This window comes from Sminthopsis crassicaudata, chromosome 6 (genome assembly GCF_048593235.1).
Source record: "Sminthopsis crassicaudata isolate SCR6 chromosome 6, ASM4859323v1, whole genome shotgun sequence".
NCBI classification, from domain to species: domain Eukaryota; kingdom Metazoa; phylum Chordata; class Mammalia; order Dasyuromorphia; family Dasyuridae; genus Sminthopsis; species Sminthopsis crassicaudata.
This window is the reverse complement of record NC_133622.1, coordinates 214,993,231-215,015,681: the sequence shown is the minus strand read 5'-3', so window position 1 is coordinate 215,015,681 and position 22,451 is coordinate 214,993,231. Positions and strand designations below refer to the sequence as shown.

Here is a 22,451-nt window from a genome sequence, read left to right as displayed (position 1 = left end):
TCTACTTCTTGGAGGACAGCTAGATCTCTTCAAAGTTCAGCTCATATTACCTCCTACAGAGAGTAGTTCAAATATTTGAATACAAGAACTCCTTTAGATATTAATCAATAGTAAGCTTGTAATATAGGTAAAGACAACTTGAGTATCTACCCCTATGTGGGGGAAAAAAAGGTCGTAACATTTTTCTCCTTAGGGCGTCAAAGGTATAACCTAATATATTATACTATGATATGCAGTTTTAGGAAAAATTCACAGAGCTGCTCATCAGGACATATATCTTCGGAAGCTATTATAGAAAGGCCATTAGCTATATCCAGAATTGAACTAAAATTGTCTAGTTAGCCCTTGGGAAAGTGTATGTTTCTTTTTAAATGACCTCAAACTTCTCTATAAATCAATACCCAGCTTTTTATCATGATTATTCTGTGTGTGATCCCAAAGTACCGGGGGTCATGATATATCATAATTTCAGTAGAATTACACAAAAGTGACTAGAGAGAGGTGTGATGGATGTAATCAAACTGAAACACATCCCACATGAGAAATTCTGCAGAAGTATAAAAGATATCATCTGACAAATGTATTTCTAGAAGAAAGGAGTTAAGCTATTCATTTAAAATTGTATGAGGGATAATTGAGATGACTGAAGGATAGGACCTGGCAGATAGTAAGCATTTAATAAATGTTTGAGCCTAACAACCCACAGAGTTTAGTGGTATCTACTCAACATCAAGTGAATTAAAGCATTCAGGATGATGATGGCAGGGGAAAAATGGATGGGAGTTAAAGAAGAAGGAATGGTCTATAATCTGTACTACTGGAGATTATTGCTCCATCATACCCAGAAATAATATCTCCAATGATATACTGGGGAAAAAAAGGGTTTATAGCCATGGTTTTATTGTTAATCTTTTTTTTTTTTTTTTTTTTTTTTTTTATTATATATATATTTTATAATATTATCCCTTGTATTCATTTTTCCAAATTGCCCCCCCTCCCTCTATTCCCTCCCCCCGACGACAGGCAATACCATACATTTTACATGTGTTACAATATAGTCTAGGTACAATACATGTGTGTGAATATCATTTTCTTGTTGCACTATAAACATTAGAATCCGAAGGTACATGCAACCTGGGCAGACAGATATTAGTGCTAACAATTTACATTCGCTTCCCAGTGTTCCTTCTCTGGGTATAGTTATTTCTGTCCATCATTGATCAACTGGAAGTGAGTTGGATCTTCTTTATGTTGAAGATTTCCACTTCCATCAGAATACATCCTCATACAGTATTGTTGTTGAAGTATACAGTGATCTTCTGGTTCTGCTCATTTCACTCAGCATCAGTTGACCTAAGTCTCTCCAGGCCTCTCTGTATTCCTCCTGCTGGTCATTTCTTACAGAGCAATAATATTCCATAACCTTCATATACCACAATTTACCCAACCATTCTCCAACTGATGGACATCCATTCATCTTCCAGTTTCTAGCTACAACAAAAAGAGCTGCCACAAACATTTTGGCACATATATGTCTCTTTCTGCTCTTTAGTATTTCTTTGGGATATAATCCCAGTAGTAGCGCTGTTGGGTCAAAGGGTATGCACAGTTTGATAACTTTTTGGGCATAATTCCAGATTGCTCTCCAGAATGGCTGGATTCTTTCACAACTCCACCAGCAATGTATTAGTGTCCCAATTTCCCCACATCCCCTCCAACATTTGTCATTATTTGTTCCTGTCATCTTAGCCAATCTGACAGGTGTGTAGTGGTATCTCAGAGTGGTCTTAATTTGCATTTCTCTGATCAGTAGTGATTTGGAACACTCTTTCATGTGAGTGGATATAGTTTCAATTTCTTCCTCTGAGAATTGTCTGTTCATATCCTTTGACCATTTATCAATTGGAGAATGGTTCGGTTTCTTATAAATTATGGTCAGTTCTCTATATATTTTGGAAATGAGACCTTTGTCAGAACCTTTGTTTTTAAAAATATTTTCCCAATTTGTTACTTCCCTTCTAATCTTGTTTGCATTAGTATTATTTGTACAGAAACTTTTTAGTTTGATGTAATCAAAATCTTCTATTTTGTGATCAATAATGATCTCTAGTTCTCCTCTGGTCATAAATTCCTTCCTCCTCCACAAGTCTGAGAGGTAGATTATCCTCTGTTCCTCTAATCTATTTATTATCTCCCTCTTTATGCCTAAATCATGGACCCATTTTGATCTTATCTTGGTATATGGTGTTAAGTGTGGATCCATATCTAATTTCTGCCATACTAATTTCCAGTTTTCCCAACAGTTTTTTCCGAATAATGAATTTTTATCCCTAATGTTGGTATCTTTGGGTTTGTCAAAGATTAGATTGCTATAGATGTACCCTTTTTTGTCCTTTGTATCTAATCTGTTCCACTGATCTACCGGTCTATTTCTTAGCCAATACCAAATGGTTTTGGTGACTGCTGCTATATAATATAGCTTTAGATCAGGTACACTTAGACCACCTTCCTCTGAGTTTTTTTTCATTAGTTCCCTTGCAATTCTTGACCTTTTATTCTTCCATATGAATTTTGTTGTTATTTTTTCTAGGTCATTAAAATAGTTTCTTGGGAGTCTGATTGGTATAGCACTAAATAAATAGATTAGTTTGGGGAGTATTGTCATCTTTATTATATTCGCTCGGCCTATCCAAGAGCACTGAATGTCTTTCCAATTATTTAAATCTGATTTTATTTTTGTGGCAAGTGTTTTGTAATTTTTCTCATATAATTCCTGACTTTTCTTTGGTAGATGGATTCCCAAATATTTTATACTCTCAACATTTGTTTGGAATGGAATTTCTCTTTGTATCTCTTGCTGTTGCATTTTGTTAGTGATATATAAAAATGCCGAGGATTTATGTGGATTTATTTTGTATCCTGCCACTTTGCTGAAATTTTGAATTATTTCTAGTAGCTTTTTAGCAGAGTCTTTGGGGTTCTCTAAGTATACCATCATGTCATCTGCAAAAAGTGATAGTTTAATTTCCTCATTTCCTACTCTAATTCCTTGAATCTCTTTCTCGGCTCTTATTGCCGAGGCTAGCGTTTCTAGTACTATATTGAATAGTAATGGTGATAGTGGGCAACCTTGTTTCACTCCTGATCTTACTGGGAAAGGTTGCAGTTTATTTCTATTGCATATTATGCTTACTGACGGTCTTAAATATATACTCCTGATTATTCTAAGGAATAATCCATTTATTCCTATACTCTCAAGAGTTTTTAGTAGGAATGGATGTTGGATTTTGTCAAATGCTTTTTCTGCATCTATTGAGATGATCATATGGTTCTTATTAATTTGATTATTAATATGGTCAATTATATTAATAGTTTTCCTAATATTAAACCAGCCCTGCATTCCTGGAATAAATCCTACTTGATCATAGTGTATTATCTTGGAGATAATTTTCTGAAGTCTTTTTGCTAATATCTTATTTAAGATTTTAGCATCAATATTCATTAAGGAGATTGGTCTATAATTTTCTTTCTCAGTTTTCGATCTACCAGGTTTAGGTATCAGTACCATGTCTGTGTCATAAAAGGAATTTGGTAGGACTCCTTCATCCCCTATTTTTTCAAATAATTTATATAACATTGGGGCTAATTGTTCTTTAAATGTTTGGTAGAATTCACATGTGAATCCATCTGGCCCTGGGGATTTTTTCCTGGGGAGTTGATTAATAGCTTGTTCTATTTCTTTTTCTGAAATGGGACTATTTAAGCAATTTATCTCCTCCTCTGTTAATCTAGGGAGCCTATATTTTTGGAGGAAGTCATCCATTTCACTTAAGTTATCAAATTTATTGGCATAAAGTTGGGCAAAGTAACTCCTTATTATTTCTCTAATTTCCTCTTCATTGGTGGAAAGATCCCCCTTTTCATTTGTAAGACTATCAATTTGATTTTCGTCTTTCTTTTTTTTGATCAAATTTACCAAAGGTTTATCTATTTTATTGGCTTTTTCATAAAACCAACTCTTGGTTTTATTTATTAATTCAATAGTTTTTTTACTTTCAATTTTATTGATTTCTCCTTTTAATTTTTGTATTTCGAGTTTAATTTTTGGTTGGGGGTTTATTGTTAATCTTCATCAATTGATTAAATAATGTTAGCTTTACTTTTCTTAACTTCAAGATGAAGATTTAGATTCAGATGGCCATCAAGGTCCCTTTTGGCTTTTAAATTATAAGCTCCTGAGATTAACACATACAAAACAAATATTTCTATAATGTTTCAATAAACCGATATTAACATTAATTGATCATACCAGTAGAAAATAAAGACACTCTTGAAAGGAATAAGTAGATCAACATTTTTTGGAAATCTCTGCTTTGTCCCAGTCTGCCCAACTTTGCTGTTACTCCCCATATCACTCCACTCACTTCAGTCATGGCCCCGCCAATAGTAAGTTATCATGATCTATAGTTTAACTATAAACACAGAATGGAAACTGTACCATGAATAAAATGTAGGAATTCCTAAAGGAATAACTTTCCAAACCAGAAAAATTTATAAGGCCTATCTCCATCCTCTTCTGAGTTAAACTTATCTAAAGAAATAGGATTGACAAGTATTGCTCTAAGAATCGTAAGTTTAGAGTATGAAAAATATGCAACATGTATGAATGTTTATAGACTTTAAAATATTTATGCTTCTAACATTGACAAGGGGAAAATCCCTTACATTTCTAGTTGAAGGTAGTCAACTTACATGAATGACAAGAGTAAAATCTTTCATATTTTTACTTGAAGATAGCAATAGGGAAATAGTGTCAAGGACTAGTTATTATCCACGGATGGCATGAAGGAAAGATTCACATAACAGGTGCTGATGCAGCATGTATAATTCTAGACTGTGCTATGATTCCTTGACAGCCTATTTCACAGGGGCAGATTTCAGTGGTTCTATAATCAGAGATAATGTGTAAATTCACAATGAGGTGATGTCAAAGTATCAAAACAGAGGACTGAGACTCAATATTTTCTCTGACAGTTTCCTAGTATATACCAGATTTCAAAGACAGTGAGGAAACTATCTAAGGGGGATACCTCTGATTTCTCATTAAAAGAAAAGTTGAAAAAAGTATTTCAGATATTTTGAAAGATTTGTGATAACCCTCATCTTTCTATTTTTCCTTCTCTTCCTCTCTCTTCATTTCTCTGTTTCTTTTCCTACTTTCCTTTTTTTTTTCTTATCACCTCCATACTTCCTGTCTCCCTCATTTTTCTTCCTTCCTTCTCTATCTACCATATTTGTTTACCTACCCATGATCTATTTACCTGTCTACCAATCTTTCTAGACTTCATAGAAAATATGCAACAAATATAAATTTGTTCTAAATGTATTAACCTTACTTTGTTAAATTGTACACTATCATTTTGTTCTATTTATGTTTCATTAAAATGTAATGAGACAATGAGGAGTATCAGGATAACTGATCTTAAGGCCAGGAGAAATTGAATTTAAGTCCTGACACAAGGATGTAATATAATAAATTATATATTAGTTGTGTGACCCTGGAAACGTCCCTTGCTTTCAGGACTTTCAGGCATCTATACAAAATCATAAATCATAATCATCAAAAACATAAGAATAGAGGAATATAAGCTCTGCCTTCATAAAGAGAGTTCCTCACAGGTCACAACCGATTTTGCATATTCCCAATATTAGGGTTTTATTGAAAGATTTGCTACATATCATTTTTATTTCATATTAGCGTTCTTTGAGAGTGCTAAGTTTATCATATATGAAGGCTTCTGTGATTTCATGAGAATGCTGAACTCTCCCTATCGATGTAGATTGCAACTCATCCGTAGATCAAATAGTTATCAGATCATGGACATACAAATGGAATGTGGTCAACCAGTTTACCCACTTCATTCTCAAGAAAACAGAAGTTTCAGGAAGTTAACGTGATTTACCCGCAGTTACAGAAGTAGCAAGTGGCAGAATTCAATTTAAACCCAGATCACCTAATTGCAAATGTATTGGTATACATTGTTTTGTCTGTTTTGCTTTCCCACAGCTCTTTGTAGCATCTCAAGATAAGTACTGGGGATTTACTTGAAGATATTAAGTATTTAAGTCATGGAATGAAGGTGCACCTCAGCATATGGCATGCCGTTTGTTATTCTAAATTTCCTTTTATCCAAACAGGCAACCAAACGGTACAAGCAATGTGGTGTCATGCTATGGGTGAAGTCCGGAAGAGCTGGGATACATGCTTTTTCTGACATTTATTAGCTGTCTAACTCTAGACAAGACAATCATAAAATTTCTCAAGAAACTTCCAAGGATTTTTTCTTCTAATAAACAGAATAATATATGTTTTAGAGGATAGGATTTCTGCATTAAAAGATTTCCACATTGATAAGAAAACACATTCATTAATGCACAGGATCTGAGATATTTGGTAAAGATGTTATTAGTTATAGGTTATTTTCTCTACTTCATAACCTCACATTTAGGATCTATAACACTTTTCAAACAGAAATCTCTCTAAGCCTTTTCTATTTCAGAGTCTTCAGAAATCAGTCATTGAAGCTTCCTTTTCTTTAGTCCATCAAAGGAAAAAAAGTGAGATGGGATTTCAAGACACAATATTAAATCAGGTTTGAAGGACACTGGCATTAAAATAAATCACATGACACTCAGTATGTTCCTGGGCTCTATCTGTCTCTTTCTGAGGTAAGACACTTGGAAATCAGTGTCAGTCAGAATCAAAATCACTTACTTAACTCTGCTTCATTGAACCAACAAACTCAGACATAGTCAGGAATCTGACTTCTGAACAGAAGTTACAATCTAAGAAATGAGACAATATTAACTGGCTTAGATCATTGAGTAGGAGGGGTTACCTAAAGACAGCTGATGGAAAGAATTGTCTGTTTTCTTATCTCTACCCAGAACCCTGAAGAATCTGCAAATGGACTCTTAATTTTTCAAACAACTATTATATATGAATTTAACAAAAGTCTTATCATTAGATGTATATATTTTCTAACATTGTAACTTTTGAGGGACATAACATAATTAAATTATATCTCTGTGGGAAGTTGAGCTTTATTTAATTATTTCTTTTTTTTTTCTCTATTTTTAGAATGCTTAACTTACTCTATGCTAGATTTGTAATGTACAATGAACACTTGCACATTAATCATTTTCATGAAAATCTGATTTCACAGAATTTATTAATTATGATTTAAATACATAGTGTACTACAATTACAAATTACTTATTATACTCTATCTCTTCTCATATCCATTTTGTGAAGAAATTAGTGAATATATTCTGAGACAGAAGAAAATTGAATCTTAGATTAAGTAACTTACTAAAGATAATCTGAATCCAAGACATTGGTATGCCCATCTTCCTTTCTACTCTATATGTGTACTTTTATAATGTCTTTTCAACTTCTTTTCTTCAAAGACAAACTTTTCACATTGTTAATACTGCTGTTAATACTAATAGAAATATTGATTATTTCTTTTAATAAGAGATTTAGTGGATGTGCCCAACAACACAAGAGAATATCCCTGGTTCTCATATGACCATCAAAATATTGACACCAAAGCAGTTAAATGTCCTTTTAAATTCCATTTAACTACATCGGATAAAAGGTGAGAGGAAGGAATTACTCTTGGAAAACTGAAAATTGCTTTTGATGATCTCATCCCTCAGAAGTAAAAGCCTCCACAATACCAATAATCTTGTAGAGATATTTTATGCTTGCAAACCATGCAATATACTAGAATATCATAAGAAATAAAGATGGGATTCACTCTATGAGTGTCATACCTCTCCAGGCTTTAATTCTGACTCTCCCAGACTTTCCCAACAAAATCTTGGAAATCTCTGCTTTGGGAATCCATTCTACTCTGGACCTCACACATTATACATATCTTCTACTCTGTGGCTTCATCTTTTGATTTATTGGCTCCCTACAGAGCATTCATTTTAAGAATGTCTTCATTCCTATTCAAGATGTCCTGGACCTTTTCTATAATGCCTGATATTAAGTAGTTGAATCTCTTCTGTCCCCTGACTCCTTTTCGTTGTCCTTTTATTCATTGTCTTCTCCATTAGAGTATAAGTTCTTTGAGAACAGGGACTTCCTTTATACTTTTATTTATATTTTTGGCACTTATAAAACTTAATAAATGCTTATTAATCTATTTCTTGACTTTACCTAAAGTTCAACAAAAAGGTAATATTTCACATATATTTTGAGTTCCCAGTCACTCCCTCTTCCCTTGAAGATTTGTATCCACTTAGTAACTTATAACTGAGGGAATTGAAAGGATATATGATTTCTTAAAATCACACAAAGTATACATTCGAGATGAAACATGAACTTAGGTTCTTCTGACTGCAAGATTTTTATCTAACTACATGCTGCTTCTCATAGTAGCAATCAAGAATTATGCAAGAACAGCATTAAGAAGAAATATGATCAGAAGCAAAATAAACCTATCTTGTATTGAAAAGAATTAATGACCATCTTTTCTTTGATTGGTGGCTTCACAATGTTATCAGTGTTTGGAGGAAGGATCCCAACATATAGATATACATGGATTAGAAGACCTCAGGCTGGGGAGGAATGAATAGGTTGTAAACAGTGTAACTGGGAGTCTATACAATGATGAGACTACCCATCTATTAAATACTATAATTTAAAGAAATATAGCATATTTAAAGGGGAAAAGAAGTTTTTACATGATGTTTGAGTTTCTTAAGATCACAGTGAATCCCAGATCTCATTTTACTATCCACTATACTCACTAAATGTGAATATCTTTTTAAAATTATAAGAATAAATATCACACTAAGAAAATACTGTCACTAATGAAGACAATGTTTAATAAATTTGTTGGAGCATTAAATGATTTATATACTCATGTTCCTAATTAATCTCTGAAGAGAATCCAAAGCTTTATATCCAAACAACTAGTGCTATAAATATCATCAATTGATATTTATTGACAAAGATGTCTACAATACGTATAATTTCAGATTCTTTTTGAAAGTCATCCAATATGATAGTGATTAAAACAAAGAAACTAGAACTTGTCTTTAGCCAACAACTACATTATCTGTACAATTTCACAGATAAAAAAAATTTCAAAAACATCAACAATAGAAAATCTTTTTTCACTTCTGGTATAGTTTTATTTTTGTTTATAACTAAGTCAGAAGGAGCTTCAAGATCTAACCCATTAAATGACTTATCCACCCATCCTCCAATCAATCCTTACATTTTTTTTCTCTGCAATATCCCTTTGAAACAGTTACATAGGGCTAAAAACCTCCTGCTAACAATGAGGAAAATGGGGTTCAGAAAAATTAAAGGAATTCATCTGGTTGAAAAAAATTTGGAAGGTTGGATGCTCTTTTTAGTTTGACAACAATAAAAACTTAAATGCAATTGGTTTACATTTCAACTCAGAGGACAGAAAATTCTTTAGGACCTGTCAGCATCTGAGCTGCTTTTAGGGTTATCTTAAAAAGAAGCATGGATATAGCAAAAATGGTGCTGAAGATATTTTTCCAGCTCTTTCTAGAGACTGAGACTAAAAAAATGCATTTACCCTCACTTTCAAAGTAAGAAATAAATGCACAATTATATTGCAAGCTGGCAAAGATCTTACAGCTCATTTAATCCAACTTCTCATTTTACAGGTGAGGAAGCTCAGATCCAGGGAGGTTAGGGATTGAAAAAAACATGAAAGAAACACTTGGAAGTCAGACAACCTGAATCCAATCCTTTATCGGCTACTTATGACCGTTTGACTTTAGGAAATCCACTTACCTCCTCCCTGGGCCTCAGTTTCTTTTTCTGCAATATGAAAAGTTTGCATAAGTTAATTTATGAAATTCCCCTTCTCTCTAAATCTATAGTCCTGTGATATTGGAGGTGGCAACTTCTTTGACTCTCATTTGCCCATTTGTAAAATAGATTTGATTAGATGAACTCTAGGGTCCATCCCAGCTCTAAATAGAATTCAAAGGTTAGCAGAACTAATGATTCACTTCATTCTCTAACTCCAAATCCAATACCTTTTTACTATATCATATTTGAAAAGTTTCCAAGTTGATATTATCCAAAATTTTCAGAAAGGACCTGGTAGTTAAAGAATTTAGTAGGAGATAAGGGCATAACTGACTAATTTCCCAGAAACCTTTTGAGGTGGGGAACAAGTCAACCATTATGTAAGGGTTTCCCCAGCATTGCAGATGGTGCTCTCCTTGACTACTAGGTTGCAGGACTTGAGAGTTTTTTACAGTTTGACAAGATGAACAATCCATGCTTGTCCAATTAGGCAGACACTTCAGCCATGGCCTTTATTAATGCAATCTGCAACTGAGCAAGGGCCTGCAACCAAGTGGGCCAGAAAAGATGTCAAAGCTGGGGAGAGAATACTAATTACCTTTGGAGGGAAATGGAATTCAGTGTTTAATAATACAATTTCATTGCTTTTTTATCTGCGTCTCTGCTGTGAATTGTTTTCCATTCCCAGGAACTTTCAATCTTCTCTCTCTTCATGGCATTTGCTATTATAATCCCTGAAGTGAAATGCATTGTCAGAACTGTTGGGAACTGACATGCTATAAGATTGTATTAATACTTAATTTGGGAGATGTATTATATTCTAGCATTAAACCAATAAAACAAGTAAAGTGCTGCATTTTTTTAAAGCCTCATCTTCTTTAGAGCTTATTGTCATAGAATGGCCTATTCGGCACATAATGTGCCACGGTTATTATTTCAGTTCAGACTGGATTTTTTTTTAATTTGAAAAAATTACAAAGTAAATAGCTATGTCTACAAATATAGGCTGATATAACTGGTAGATTTGTTGGGATATAGTTTCCACCGGACTTATTAGAATGGCAATACTATCTAGTTGGTATTAATACCAGTAAAGCAAAGTTTGGTTTAATTTTTGGCACTGAGGCATTTAATGATGGAAGACCAAAAATTAATAAAAAAGAAAGAGGAATTGTAGAAATATTGTGAAATCATAATCATGGTTATCAGAGTGGTCTCTTCACCAGGTTAGGATAGGTTTGATGTTTATCTCTAACACTTATGTATATTGCCCACCCAAAATGAAATAGAAAATCTTTCTAACAAATTTGCTTAATCAGTTACAAAATCAGTTAGCTTTCTGTACTTATAGAGCAGGAAAAATTATTAAATACCCATCTAGTAAAGACAGGAATGAAATTTACCTGAGTGTGACAGAACAAAATCCTTAGGTCTATCCAGAGAGATCATGGAGTTTTACAGTTGGAGGTGATGTTATGGAAGGTCAAGGTAATCATCAAAAAACAGAAATTTAAAGATAGAAACGTTGCAAACCTGAAGCACACACCGTAACTTGGTGACAGAGTGTTAACTATTTACACTGCACTGTAACTCAGAACTTGTTCTGTTATGTTTTGTTTCCTGCTTCACCTGTAAAGTTGGACATCTCTTTATTACATAGGATCATGGTTGCTAATATTAGTCAGTTCAGGAAACTGCCCAGAGAAATTTTTATTTAAATACATATGGTATTCAATGATTATTTTAATAATTGATTAAATTTTTTTATTAAATATTATTTTAATTAAGTACTTCATTTACAGGAAAATGTGGCTGACTATCTATCTCCCATTCATATAGCTTTTTGAATTTAAGTGTATTAGAGACACTTGAACCATGAAGTTTAAAAGATATGTAGGGTATTGTTAGATGGAAAGAAGGAAGGAAGGAAGGAAGGAAGGAAGGAAGGAAGGAAGGAAGGAAGGAAGGAAGGAAGGAAGGAAGGAAGGAAGGAAGGAAGGAAGGAAGGAAGGAAGGAAGGAAGGAAGGAAGGAAGGAAGGAAGAGAGGAAGGAAGAGAGGAAGGGAGGGAGGAAGGAAGGAAAGGAAGGAAGGAAAGGAAGGAAAGGAAGGAAGGAAAGGAAGGAAAGGAAGGAAAGGAAGGAAGGGAGGAAGGAAGAGAGGAAGGAAGGAAGGAAGGAAGGAAGGAAGGAAGGAAGGAAGGAAGGAAGGAAGGAAGGAAGGAAGGAAGGAAGGAAGGAAGGAAGGAAGGAAAGAAGGAAGGAAGGAAGGAAGGAAGGAAAGGAAGGAAGGAAAGGAAGGAAAGGAAGGAAGGAAAGGAAGGAAAGGAAGGAAAGGAAGGAAGGAAAGGAAGGAAAGGAAGGAAGGAAGGAAGGAAGGAAGGAAGGAAGGAAGGAAGGAAGGAAGGAAGGAAGGAAGGAAGGAAGGAAGGAAGAGAGGAAGGAAGAGAGGAAGGGAGGGAGGAAGGAAGGAAAGGAAGGAAGGAAAGGAAGGAAAGGAAGGAAGGAAAGGAAGGAAAGGAAGGAAGGAAAGGAAGGAAAGGAAGGAAAGGAAGGAAAGGAAGGAAGGGAGGAAGGAAGGGAGGAAGGAAGAGAGGAAGGGAGGAAGGAAGGAAGGAAGGAAGGAAGGAAGGAAGGAAGGAAGGAAGGAAGGAAGGAAGGAAGGAAGGAAGGAAGGAAGGAAGGAAGGAAGGAAGGGAGGGAGGGAGGGAGGGAGGGAGGGAGGAAGGAAGGAAGGAAGGAAGGAAGGAAGGAAGGAAGGAAGGAAGGAAGGAAGGAAGGAAAGGAAGGAAAGGAAGGAAGGAAAGGAAGGAAAGGAAGGAAAGGAAGGAAAGGAAGGAAGGAAGGAAGGAAGGAAGGAAGGAAGGAAGGAAGGAAGGAAGGAAGGAAGGAAGGAAGGAAGGAAGGAAGGAAGGAAGGAAGAGAGGAAGGAAGGGAGGAAGGAAAGGAAGGAAAGGAAGGAAGGAAGGAAGGAAGGAAGGAAGAGAGGAAGGAAAGGAAGGAAAGGAAGGAAGGAAGGAAGGAAGGAAGGGAAGGAAGGAAGGAAAGGAAGGAAAGGAAGGAAGGAAAGGAAGGAAAGGAAGGAAAGGAAGGAAAGGAAGGAAAGGAAGGAAGGAAGGAAGGAAGGAAGGAAGGAAGGAAGGAAGGAAGGAAGGAAGGAAGGAAAAGAGGAAGGAAGAGAGGAAGGAAGGGAGGAAGGAAGGGAGGAAGGAAAGGAAGGAAAGGAAGGAAGGAAGGAAGGAAGGAAGAGAGGAAGGAAAGGAAGGAAAGGAAGGAAGGAAGGAAGGAAAGGAAGGAAGGAAGGAAGGAAGGAAGGAAGGAAGGAAGGAAGGAAGGAAGGAAGGAAGGAAGGAAGACAGGAAGGAAGACAGGAAGGGAGGGAGGAAGGAAGAGAGGAAGGGAGGGAGGAAGGAAGGGAGGAAGGAAGGAAGGAAGGAAGGAAAGGAAGGAAGGAAAGGAAGGAAAGGAAGGAAGGAAAGGAAGGAAAGGAAGGAAAGGAAGGAAGGGAGGAAGGAAGAGAGGAAGGGAGGGAGGAAAGAAGGAAGGAAGGAAGGAAGGAAGGAAGGAAGGAAGGAAAGGAAGTGGAGCAAGGGTGGAAGGAAAGAGTTAAAACAATTTGTTAAAACAATTAGTATTAGACACTTGGTAAGCATGAAGATATGGAAAAAAAGAAGGAAGGAAAGAGACAGAAAAGAGCACATTCATAAAACCATATTAGTCAGGCACTTGAGTAAGCACAAAAGATATGTGTAAAAGCAAACAGTCTGTTTCTTAAAGAAGCTTAACAATCTAATTGGAGTATGAAGATTATGGTCACATGAGAAAAAAATACAGAAAGTTTCAATACTATTATACAAAAGAAGATTTTCTGCATTAAATTAACCTAAATATAATGAACTTAATGACACAATTGGATTTCTCTTATATTGCTGGGGGGGGGGGAAGTGATCTCTTCCATAATGATATACCAAATATTATTATTGTCATATGTAACATGGCAGGGAAAACAATAATTATATGCTATTCAATTCATTGACATAGCATGAATTATTCATAGGGAATTACTAAAGACTAAATCAGAAAATTCCCACACATTTCTGAGTCATGATAAGACCATTTATTAATGATAGATTTAATGCCATAAGCTCTGTTCTTAATAGTTGTGAGGAACATGCTATCCATTCTATTAAATCCTTATTAAGCCTTTGTCAGGTACATTGTAGGACAACTAGGTAGGGCACTGGATAGGGTACCAGGCCTGGTATTAGGAAGATTAATTTTCTTGAGTTCAAATCCAGCCTTAGACACTTAATACCTTGTGGCTTTGGGCAAGTCACTTAACCCTATTTGCCTTAGTTTCCTCATCTGTAAAATAAGTTGGAGAATTAAGTGACAAATCACTTCAGCATCTTTTCCAAGAAAACCCAAATGGGCTCACAAAGAGTTGGACACATGGCTAAAAGGACAGTGCAAGTAATAGGTATACTGTACTGTATTAGTCTCTGCAGATGTGAAGATAACAAAAAATGGTACAGACACTACTCTCAATGAACCATCAAATTCTATAGCTAAGAATTGCAAGAGACTTTATAAATCAGCAAATTCAACATGTGTAGGAACAAAAAAATTCCATTGAAGAAAAGATTGTGTTAGGGATCAACCAGCCTTGTCTTGAAAACCTTGAATGAGAGAAACATCTACTGTTTTCTGAAGTAGACCCTATCATTTTGAATTAATTAGTGTTGGGAATATATCCAGATGTAACAGATCTTTCTAGTTCTTTTATTTACACTATAAGAAGATGTCTTGTTGTTTACAGGCTATATTTTAAATGGGCCATTTCTTAAACCCAAATCACTCTGGCTCTTATTGATTAGCCAACATTGAGTCCCAGACCAAGCCTCAATCATCTTGGGAATGGATAAACAAATATAAGCATAATCATCTAATAAAAGGCTATTATGCCATAAAAATGACAGAAAATTTACAAAAAATCAAAGAAACTAGGAAAACCTCAATCATCGAATGCAGAGTGAAATAAGAACCAAGAGAAGTGTAGGCCCAAACTAGTATCCTATTAACTCCCAAGTAGATTTTGGACTCAACTAAAACCATAGGATCGAAAACTCAGAAGTCATCCCTCATTTTATAAATGAGCAAAATGAAGTTCAGATAAGTTAAGTAAATAGCCTAAAACCACACTGGTAAGGGATATAAGAGGCAAAATTTCAACAGAGGTCTCTGGCTGCAGCCTAGTTGGCGTCCAAGATAAATACTTGGAGGATGATTGAACAAAGGACTTTGTGAAAATGAGATAAAGATTGTCTAGAAAGAAATAGAACAGATAAGTGGGAGTTAGCAAAATCAGGAAAGTTGTTATGGAGAAAGTGAGGCTTGAAGGATGGCAAAATCTAAACAAGCTAAAGGGAAGAAAGAAATTTGTGGTAGAGGATCAGTATAATCAAAGGGAGCAAATGTTCTCTCTGCCAATGAACAGCTGGCACATTCAACACAGCTCAACTTTGCAGTGTTAGAGCAGAGGGCAAAGTGACTCCTGAATATGCATTAGTATCTTTATAAACACGTTAAAACAATTTGGAATGAGATGAAATGTACTGTCTCACAGCGATCTCTTTCATAAACCTCATTAGTTAACTAATTGGATGACCTCATGCCATTTTTTCCACATGGTTAAGATGTAACCTTTCCCCCTCTCAGCTCTGAAATGAATAGTTTCATGGATTTTAAAGTATGGATGTGTTCCAAAAAATTTTTGTTTTATCTTAACATTTTTGGATGTTGTGCTGCGTTCATCATACTGGAGAAAAGAATGAAAAACGTTAAAAGACAGAAAAAGATACCTTCGATCAGACAATTAGCTGAATCTTGTATAGGAGTCAAAGAAATATTTGTACAAAAAACAAAAGCAAACATACAGAAAATAAGTTAAAAACAACTTTGAGCACCGACCATTTCTCACTATGGGTAAAAACTATTGTTAAAAAAATTATACCAAATCAACATCATCTCTTCATATTTCCTACATCATTTTGTCTATATTGTTTGTCGATTCTAATATATTTTCTCATATGTAATATCAATGTACTGATATCAGTATTCATTATTTCTGTACCTTCTCTGCGACCTACTCTTCTTCCAAGCGTCTAATTATTGCTGAGGACACTACCATTCATTCCTCTCTGTCCCCCAGGATCCCGACATCACTGTCATTTTTACTTCTTTGTTCTGATTCACTCTACGTTACATGGCATAACTTCTCCTCTTTATCAGACAGTAAGCACTCTATTTCAAATTATCTCAAACTGGCTCTTGCAGTCACCTCCTAATGAGTCATCTTGTCTCAAGTCTCCCCTTTCCAATCTATTTTTCACCAGTTGTCAAAAGTAGGTAAAGTTAGACTTAAAGGTCTGACTTGTTCCATGATTTCAAAACTCAAGGAATTCTAGTCACTCCCTTTTACCTTTAGGACCAAACAAAAACTTCTCTCTTGGGCATTTAAACTTCTTCTTCTTTTCCAGTTTGCCTACAAATTACTCCTCATTTTCACTTCCATTATTCAATCATACTGACTGACTTGCTGGATTTCACCCTTGATACGATTGCCTCTGATGGAATTCTGATTGTCGACCATAGCTCAAACCCAAACCTAACCCCGAACCCCATGGATCTCATTAATCATGGATCTTACTGAAACAATCAACAGTCCGCAAATTCTGTAACCATATCACAAGGTTACCACATGATAGTTACCATAAAACACAACATAGAAATCAGTCATTAAGAAAGTAGAATCAACAGGATACAGGACACTGGACAACAAACCCCAATACATTTTTCCCTTAACATGGCAATTCCTGTGCATTTCCCCCCTTCTTTGCTATCCTTGGGTGAACTGATAATATCACGTTATTAATTAATTATTATTAAAATAATGCAATTCATATAAATTAATATTAATATCGATTAATGATAATTTCATTATCATACATTAATACCTTCTAAAGGGCTTTTCTATCTGATTCTGGGTAACCACATGCACAGTACCACTAAGGCTTTAGGACCTCCCCATGATAGCAAGCTTAAAATTTAAAGTTAAAATGTACATATCTTGTGATGTAACCAGAACATTAACTCTATAAATATCCTTGTGCTTTTGACTCTGGGAGTTTAGTCTGACTACTCAGTTTGCAAATCTCATTAAAGTGTCTGCATGGGTTGGAGACTGTCTGAGGCTGAATTCTTTCAGAGTATGTGTCCTCTGTGCCATTGCCCTAGTCATTCCCCATTGAAGAAATATGCTCCCTATTCCTTTCTTACTTTTGGGAGTTATAACTCAGCTCAAGCATCTGCAATATCTCCAAAGCTCGCCCTCAGCCCTGGCCCCTGTTGTTATTATCTTCTTCACAAGCAACCTTTTATCAACTTTCTATACCTTCAGTGTACACATGTAATATCAATATCTGTATATGTACACACACGTGTTTGTGAATATAATATGTATTTTGTGTGTATAATTCTATGTATGCATATGTAAACAATATATTTGATATAAAATAGAGTGCTTATAGATTATGCATACATACATGTATGTAAGAATAAGTGTATATGCATGTGTGTATTTTAGATGCATACATTTACAAATATGTATACCCGCACAGTAATACACATTGAGCATGTTGTCTTCCTTGAAAGAAGGTAGACTGATTTATATTAGCTTTTATTATAGTGACTGACACATAGTAAATACTTAATAAATGACTGATATCTTCTGGATTGCTTAGTTTCAGTTAATTCCTTCAAGTCATTAAGCATATATCAAGCTATTATAGGTAGTAGTGTGCTAGATGTTGAAGGTATAATAATAAATACAATATAGTCCCTGCCCTAAGTAACTAGCAACTTACTGAAAGTAAATAGCACATACGCAGATAAGTCAATAGAAAATAAAATAATAATAATAATTTGGGGCATGTAGAACATTAACAACTTGAGTCATTTAGAAAGTTTTCTTGTTTTGGTTTTAACTTCAGTTTAGATTTGAAAGAAGAGATTCCAAGATGAGAAGGCAGGAAGAGAAAGAATTCAAGACTCATAGGTAACATTTGTAAAAGTTTGGTGATAGGAAACGTATAACATTTGTTGCACAAAGTAGGCCACAACAGAATCATGGAACCTTAAGAGTTTGGAAGAGCTCTCCAAGGTTAACTGGTTCAACCCATACTTAATAGGAAACCCTCCTAGAATCTCTCCAATTAGTGGTCAACTGGACTAGTCCATTTTACTTTTTAATAATAATGCTTATTAAAAATATGACTCTAATGATGAGGCAAAAATTGTATCTTTGTATCTTTGACACAGTGGTCATTGAAATCTAGCAAAATCAATATAAAGACTCATGTACAAGTCCTTCAAATTTTGTAGATGGCTAAGACATGTCCCTTTACATCTTCTCTTCTTCTATCTAAACTCTTACAGGTCTGTTATTTGTTTCTGGTATTATTATATGTTTCTAGCCCTTTGATAACCCTGACAACTATTGTCTGATATGTTCTCATTTAACAAATTGAATTAAATTAATTTTCAAGAAAACAAGCACTGACCAAGGATTGCCTAAGGAAATAGGGGAGTGCTCAATCACTGAAAGATTCCAAGTAATAGCTGGATAACCATTTGCCAAGAATGTTATGGATTGGTCCTTGATGAGATTTATTTTGAACTAAATAGCCTTTCACATCCCTTTAAAATCTTCTATGAAGATTCTTCTATCTAAAATCTATGAAAAAGTTTCATAATATGCCTTTAAATACATTATGAGTGGACAGGTAGGACAGAGCACTGAGCCTGGAGTCAGGAAGCTCTGAAATTTTATATGACCTTAGACATTAGTAGCCAAGTATCCTGGGTAAGTCACTTAACTGTTTGCCTCAGTTTCCTTATCTGTAAAATTATCTGGAAAAAGAATTAGCAAACCATTCTAGTATTTACCAAGCAAAACAACAAAATAGCAGCAGCAACAACAACCACAAAATCAAAGAAAACCAAATGCAGTCACAAAGAGTCAAGCATGACTGAAAATGACTCAAGTACAATAAACAAGTTTATTAACATCCTCTTATTCAGAAAGCAGTTATTTAGGCCACCATACTGGATGTTAGGAATAAAATGATAACAAACCCAACCATTCCCTATCTTTAAAAACTTTATATTCTGTCAACATGATTTTTTTACATGTACATGCATTATAGATTTTAAGAACATTCTTTGGTCTCTCTTTACTCTCTGGAGTAAAGTCACTTTAAGTTCTTCCCAATTCTTTGAATATGTGCAGTTCAGAAAGCCTCACCACCTATCAGTAGCAGGAAATAGGTTATTTGGATGAAGATTGCATCTTGTTTTCAAAGAGAAGGGAAGTTAATAGAAATGAACAGACACTTTTATGCCACAGGAAAAACGTTTCTGGTTTTAAAGCTTGGCCTAAACCCCAGCACTCTCTGTTCTTATACTTGCAGCATGTAACGCTGCCTAGCCGAGTGATAAGATAAATGGAAACACTTGTCTGTGAAACGATTTTTGACTGAGAAACCTGTTTACAGAATACTCAGTGAAATTCAAAGCGGGGCTCAGGGCACAGAAGAATAATTGACCAGTGTACAAACAGAAACGCACTAAGGTTTATGCCAGTTGGACTTTTTATCCTGATCTGAGAAATATTTCCCTTTATTAAAAAACAAAAACAAAAACAACAAAAACTACCTCTTTCCCATCTACCACTATCCCCATATGTCAGCCCATCGAAGAAAACAAGAAAGGTTAAAATAGCAAAAAACAAGAGAAATCCTAATTAGTATATGCCATCTTCATCATGAAAGATTGTTTGCTACCTATTCAGGCAATTAATCTTTCTGTGAATTTATCATTTAATTTTAGAATAAGAACCTCATTAATATTAATTCTACATATGAAACATTGGGAATTTGTGATGTCAAATAATGGCCATAATTCATCTTTGCCCTTTGGAAGGAAAAAAAAAAAAAAAAACAAAACAAAAATAGAGTTTGCTGAGAAAATTAAGCATAAACAAGTCACTGGGGCATTATATAGCCACAAGCTGCCAGCATAAGCCCTAGATGTTCTACCAGCAGATTAAAATACAATTGAAGAATGTTTAATAAAATTTATTAAAATAAAATACAACACTGATAATGTTAATTTGTAGGGTGCTTTTTTTTTAACGTCACTATAGGAAAAGCAAGGATTCATCTCTATTTTTATTTGACACCCTTGGTTCTATGTAGTTCTTAAGAGCAGGGACTGGATCTGTCCTTAGCATGTCCACATAAGCAGATTGGCCCATTCCCTCCCTGTGATACTGAATGTACTTGATTACTGAAAGTAATGAGAAATGAAGTGAGTCACTGTAGAACACAGTGTCAATATGTGGGAGAAGCAAGATTTGATCCACAACTTCCTGCTTCCAAGGTCAGCCTACTTGTCACTACTGCAAGTTGTGTCTAATTTACAAACTTCTATTGAGATTTTGGCTTCAGAAAATTTGCTTTTCAAGGTGTAATTGACTGTAAACAAAATTCAATTCTTCCCTTCCTCCATCTCTTCCTTTCTCTCTCCCTTCTTTTCTCCCTCCTGCTTCCCCCTTTCCATCTTTCTGTCTCTTTTCCCTTTGCCTCTCCACATCCCTCCCTCCCTTTTCCCCTTTTCCTTCCTCCCTCCCTCCCTCCTTCTCTTCCTTCCTTCCTTCCTTCCTTCCTTCCTTCCTTCCTTCCTTCCTTCCTTCCTTCCTTCCTTCCTTCCTTCCTTCCTTCCTTCCTTCCTTCCTTCCTTCCTTCCTTCCTTCCTTCCTTCCTTCCTTCCTTCCTTCCTTCCTTCCTTCCTCCCTCCCTCCCTCCCTCCCTCCTTTCCTCCTTCTCTCTCTCCTTTCCTACCCCCCTCTCTCCCTCTCCTTCTCCCTCTCTCCTTAATCTATAATTGACTTTTCATTAACGTTACTGGTTCATCATCAAACCAAAAACACGTGAGGGAGAAATTGCTTCACTTGATGAAAAAAGCTTATTTGAAACTTTTTTTTTTTCCCCAAGTAACTTTGGTGACATTAAAGATTGGGTTAGCCTGATCTAGATTCTTCTTAATCTTTCAATGAATTTGAAATCCTTCTTGGTTCCACTTTGATGGTCTCACAGGAGAAACTGTCAAAGTAATACTTTGTCTTATTTCATTTTTAGAAGCCTGAATAAAATGTACCTTTTTACTTGTCACAGCAACTGGAACTTTTGAGTCATTTACACTAGGTGATGGCAGCCTCCTCTCAGTTAGTTTAGATGGTATTAGGCTCATAGCTGGAGGCTGATTGCGCAAAACAGACGAGAGGCAGAGCTGGACAGTCTCCTTCAAAGCTTTCAGCTGGGACTCCTAGGGAAAACAAAGAGGCAGCAAGAACTTAAAAACGGAGTCTAATCAATTGGAATAATCCTATACTCATTCACTCCATGACAATAAATTAAATACTTAATGATAGTCATATATTTTTAATTAAAATTGAACCAACCAAACATGCTTTTTTAAAATAACTGCCCCATGAATTTTAGGTCATGCTGTGGGGCTCAAGTAGTCTGGAAAATTCATAATTTATTTCTCTTGTGCTGACATAGAGTTATGAAGTTGAAAGAATACTAATAATAGATAATTAAATAAAGACTTTTTATATTTACAAAAGGCTAAAGAGTTTTCTTATGTTTTAAGGGAAGTATTTTTTTAAAAGAATATTCTTGTTTTACAGATGAGGGGAATGAAAACTTAAGCATGAAATCACACAAATAGCAAATAATAGAGCCAGAACCTTGATCTACATCTTTGAATAGTAAAATAATCACTTTCTGTCATTCTGTGTTAACATAGGAACTTTCTATTTGATGTTAGTCTTTGGATAGCAATAGATATCATCACATCTGTAATGTGTTTCAAATACCTATATCTTTTGGGTTTTCAAGCAAACATTACACCCTGTTAGCCCCAATAGTGACAAAGATTTCCTTGACACAAATGAAGAGAGAATGGGACCTCATGTCAAAGAATTCTGCAGCAGTGACATAGTTCAATGTAGACCATGTGTGGTTAAATGCATAAATTATCAGGAGACTAATCATTGTGTGAAAATGAGTAATATTCTCACAATCTTCAACAACTTCTGCCCAGGGCTAGAGGGAAAAGCAATGGAATCTTCCCAAAGCCGACATTTAAACGGGCCAACGATCTCTTTCATTTCCCATTCAAATAATGTCATTGGACTAGACTTCAACATGCCCTTTTGTCCCTCCTTTTCAGCTTTCCATTGGATGTTGTCTTTTCCCATCACACTGTATGGGCCCTGTAGGTCAGCGCTTGTCTGTTCATTAATTATATCCCAAACATTTAGCAGTGTCTGGCACATAATAATCACTTAAAAAAATTTACTAAGAGTAAGAGAAAATAACAGTCTATTGTAGTTAACACACCCAGTAGAGAGGTTTGATGGCATTAACTATACTTTTGTCGCTCTACTGTCCACTT

General features: G+C 35.3%; 1 protein-coding gene across 1 annotated transcript in view; it reads right to left on the bottom strand.

Annotated features, from left to right (window-relative positions):
• Nucleotides 1–22,451, bottom strand: part of LUZP2 (leucine zipper protein 2) — a 721,061-nt gene that overhangs the window by 111,879 nt on the left and 586,731 nt on the right. The window contains 1 exon segment of the mRNA XM_074272647.1: nt 21,147–21,314. Within this exon segment, the coding sequence (XP_074128748.1) occupies nt 21,147–21,314 (168 nt within the window).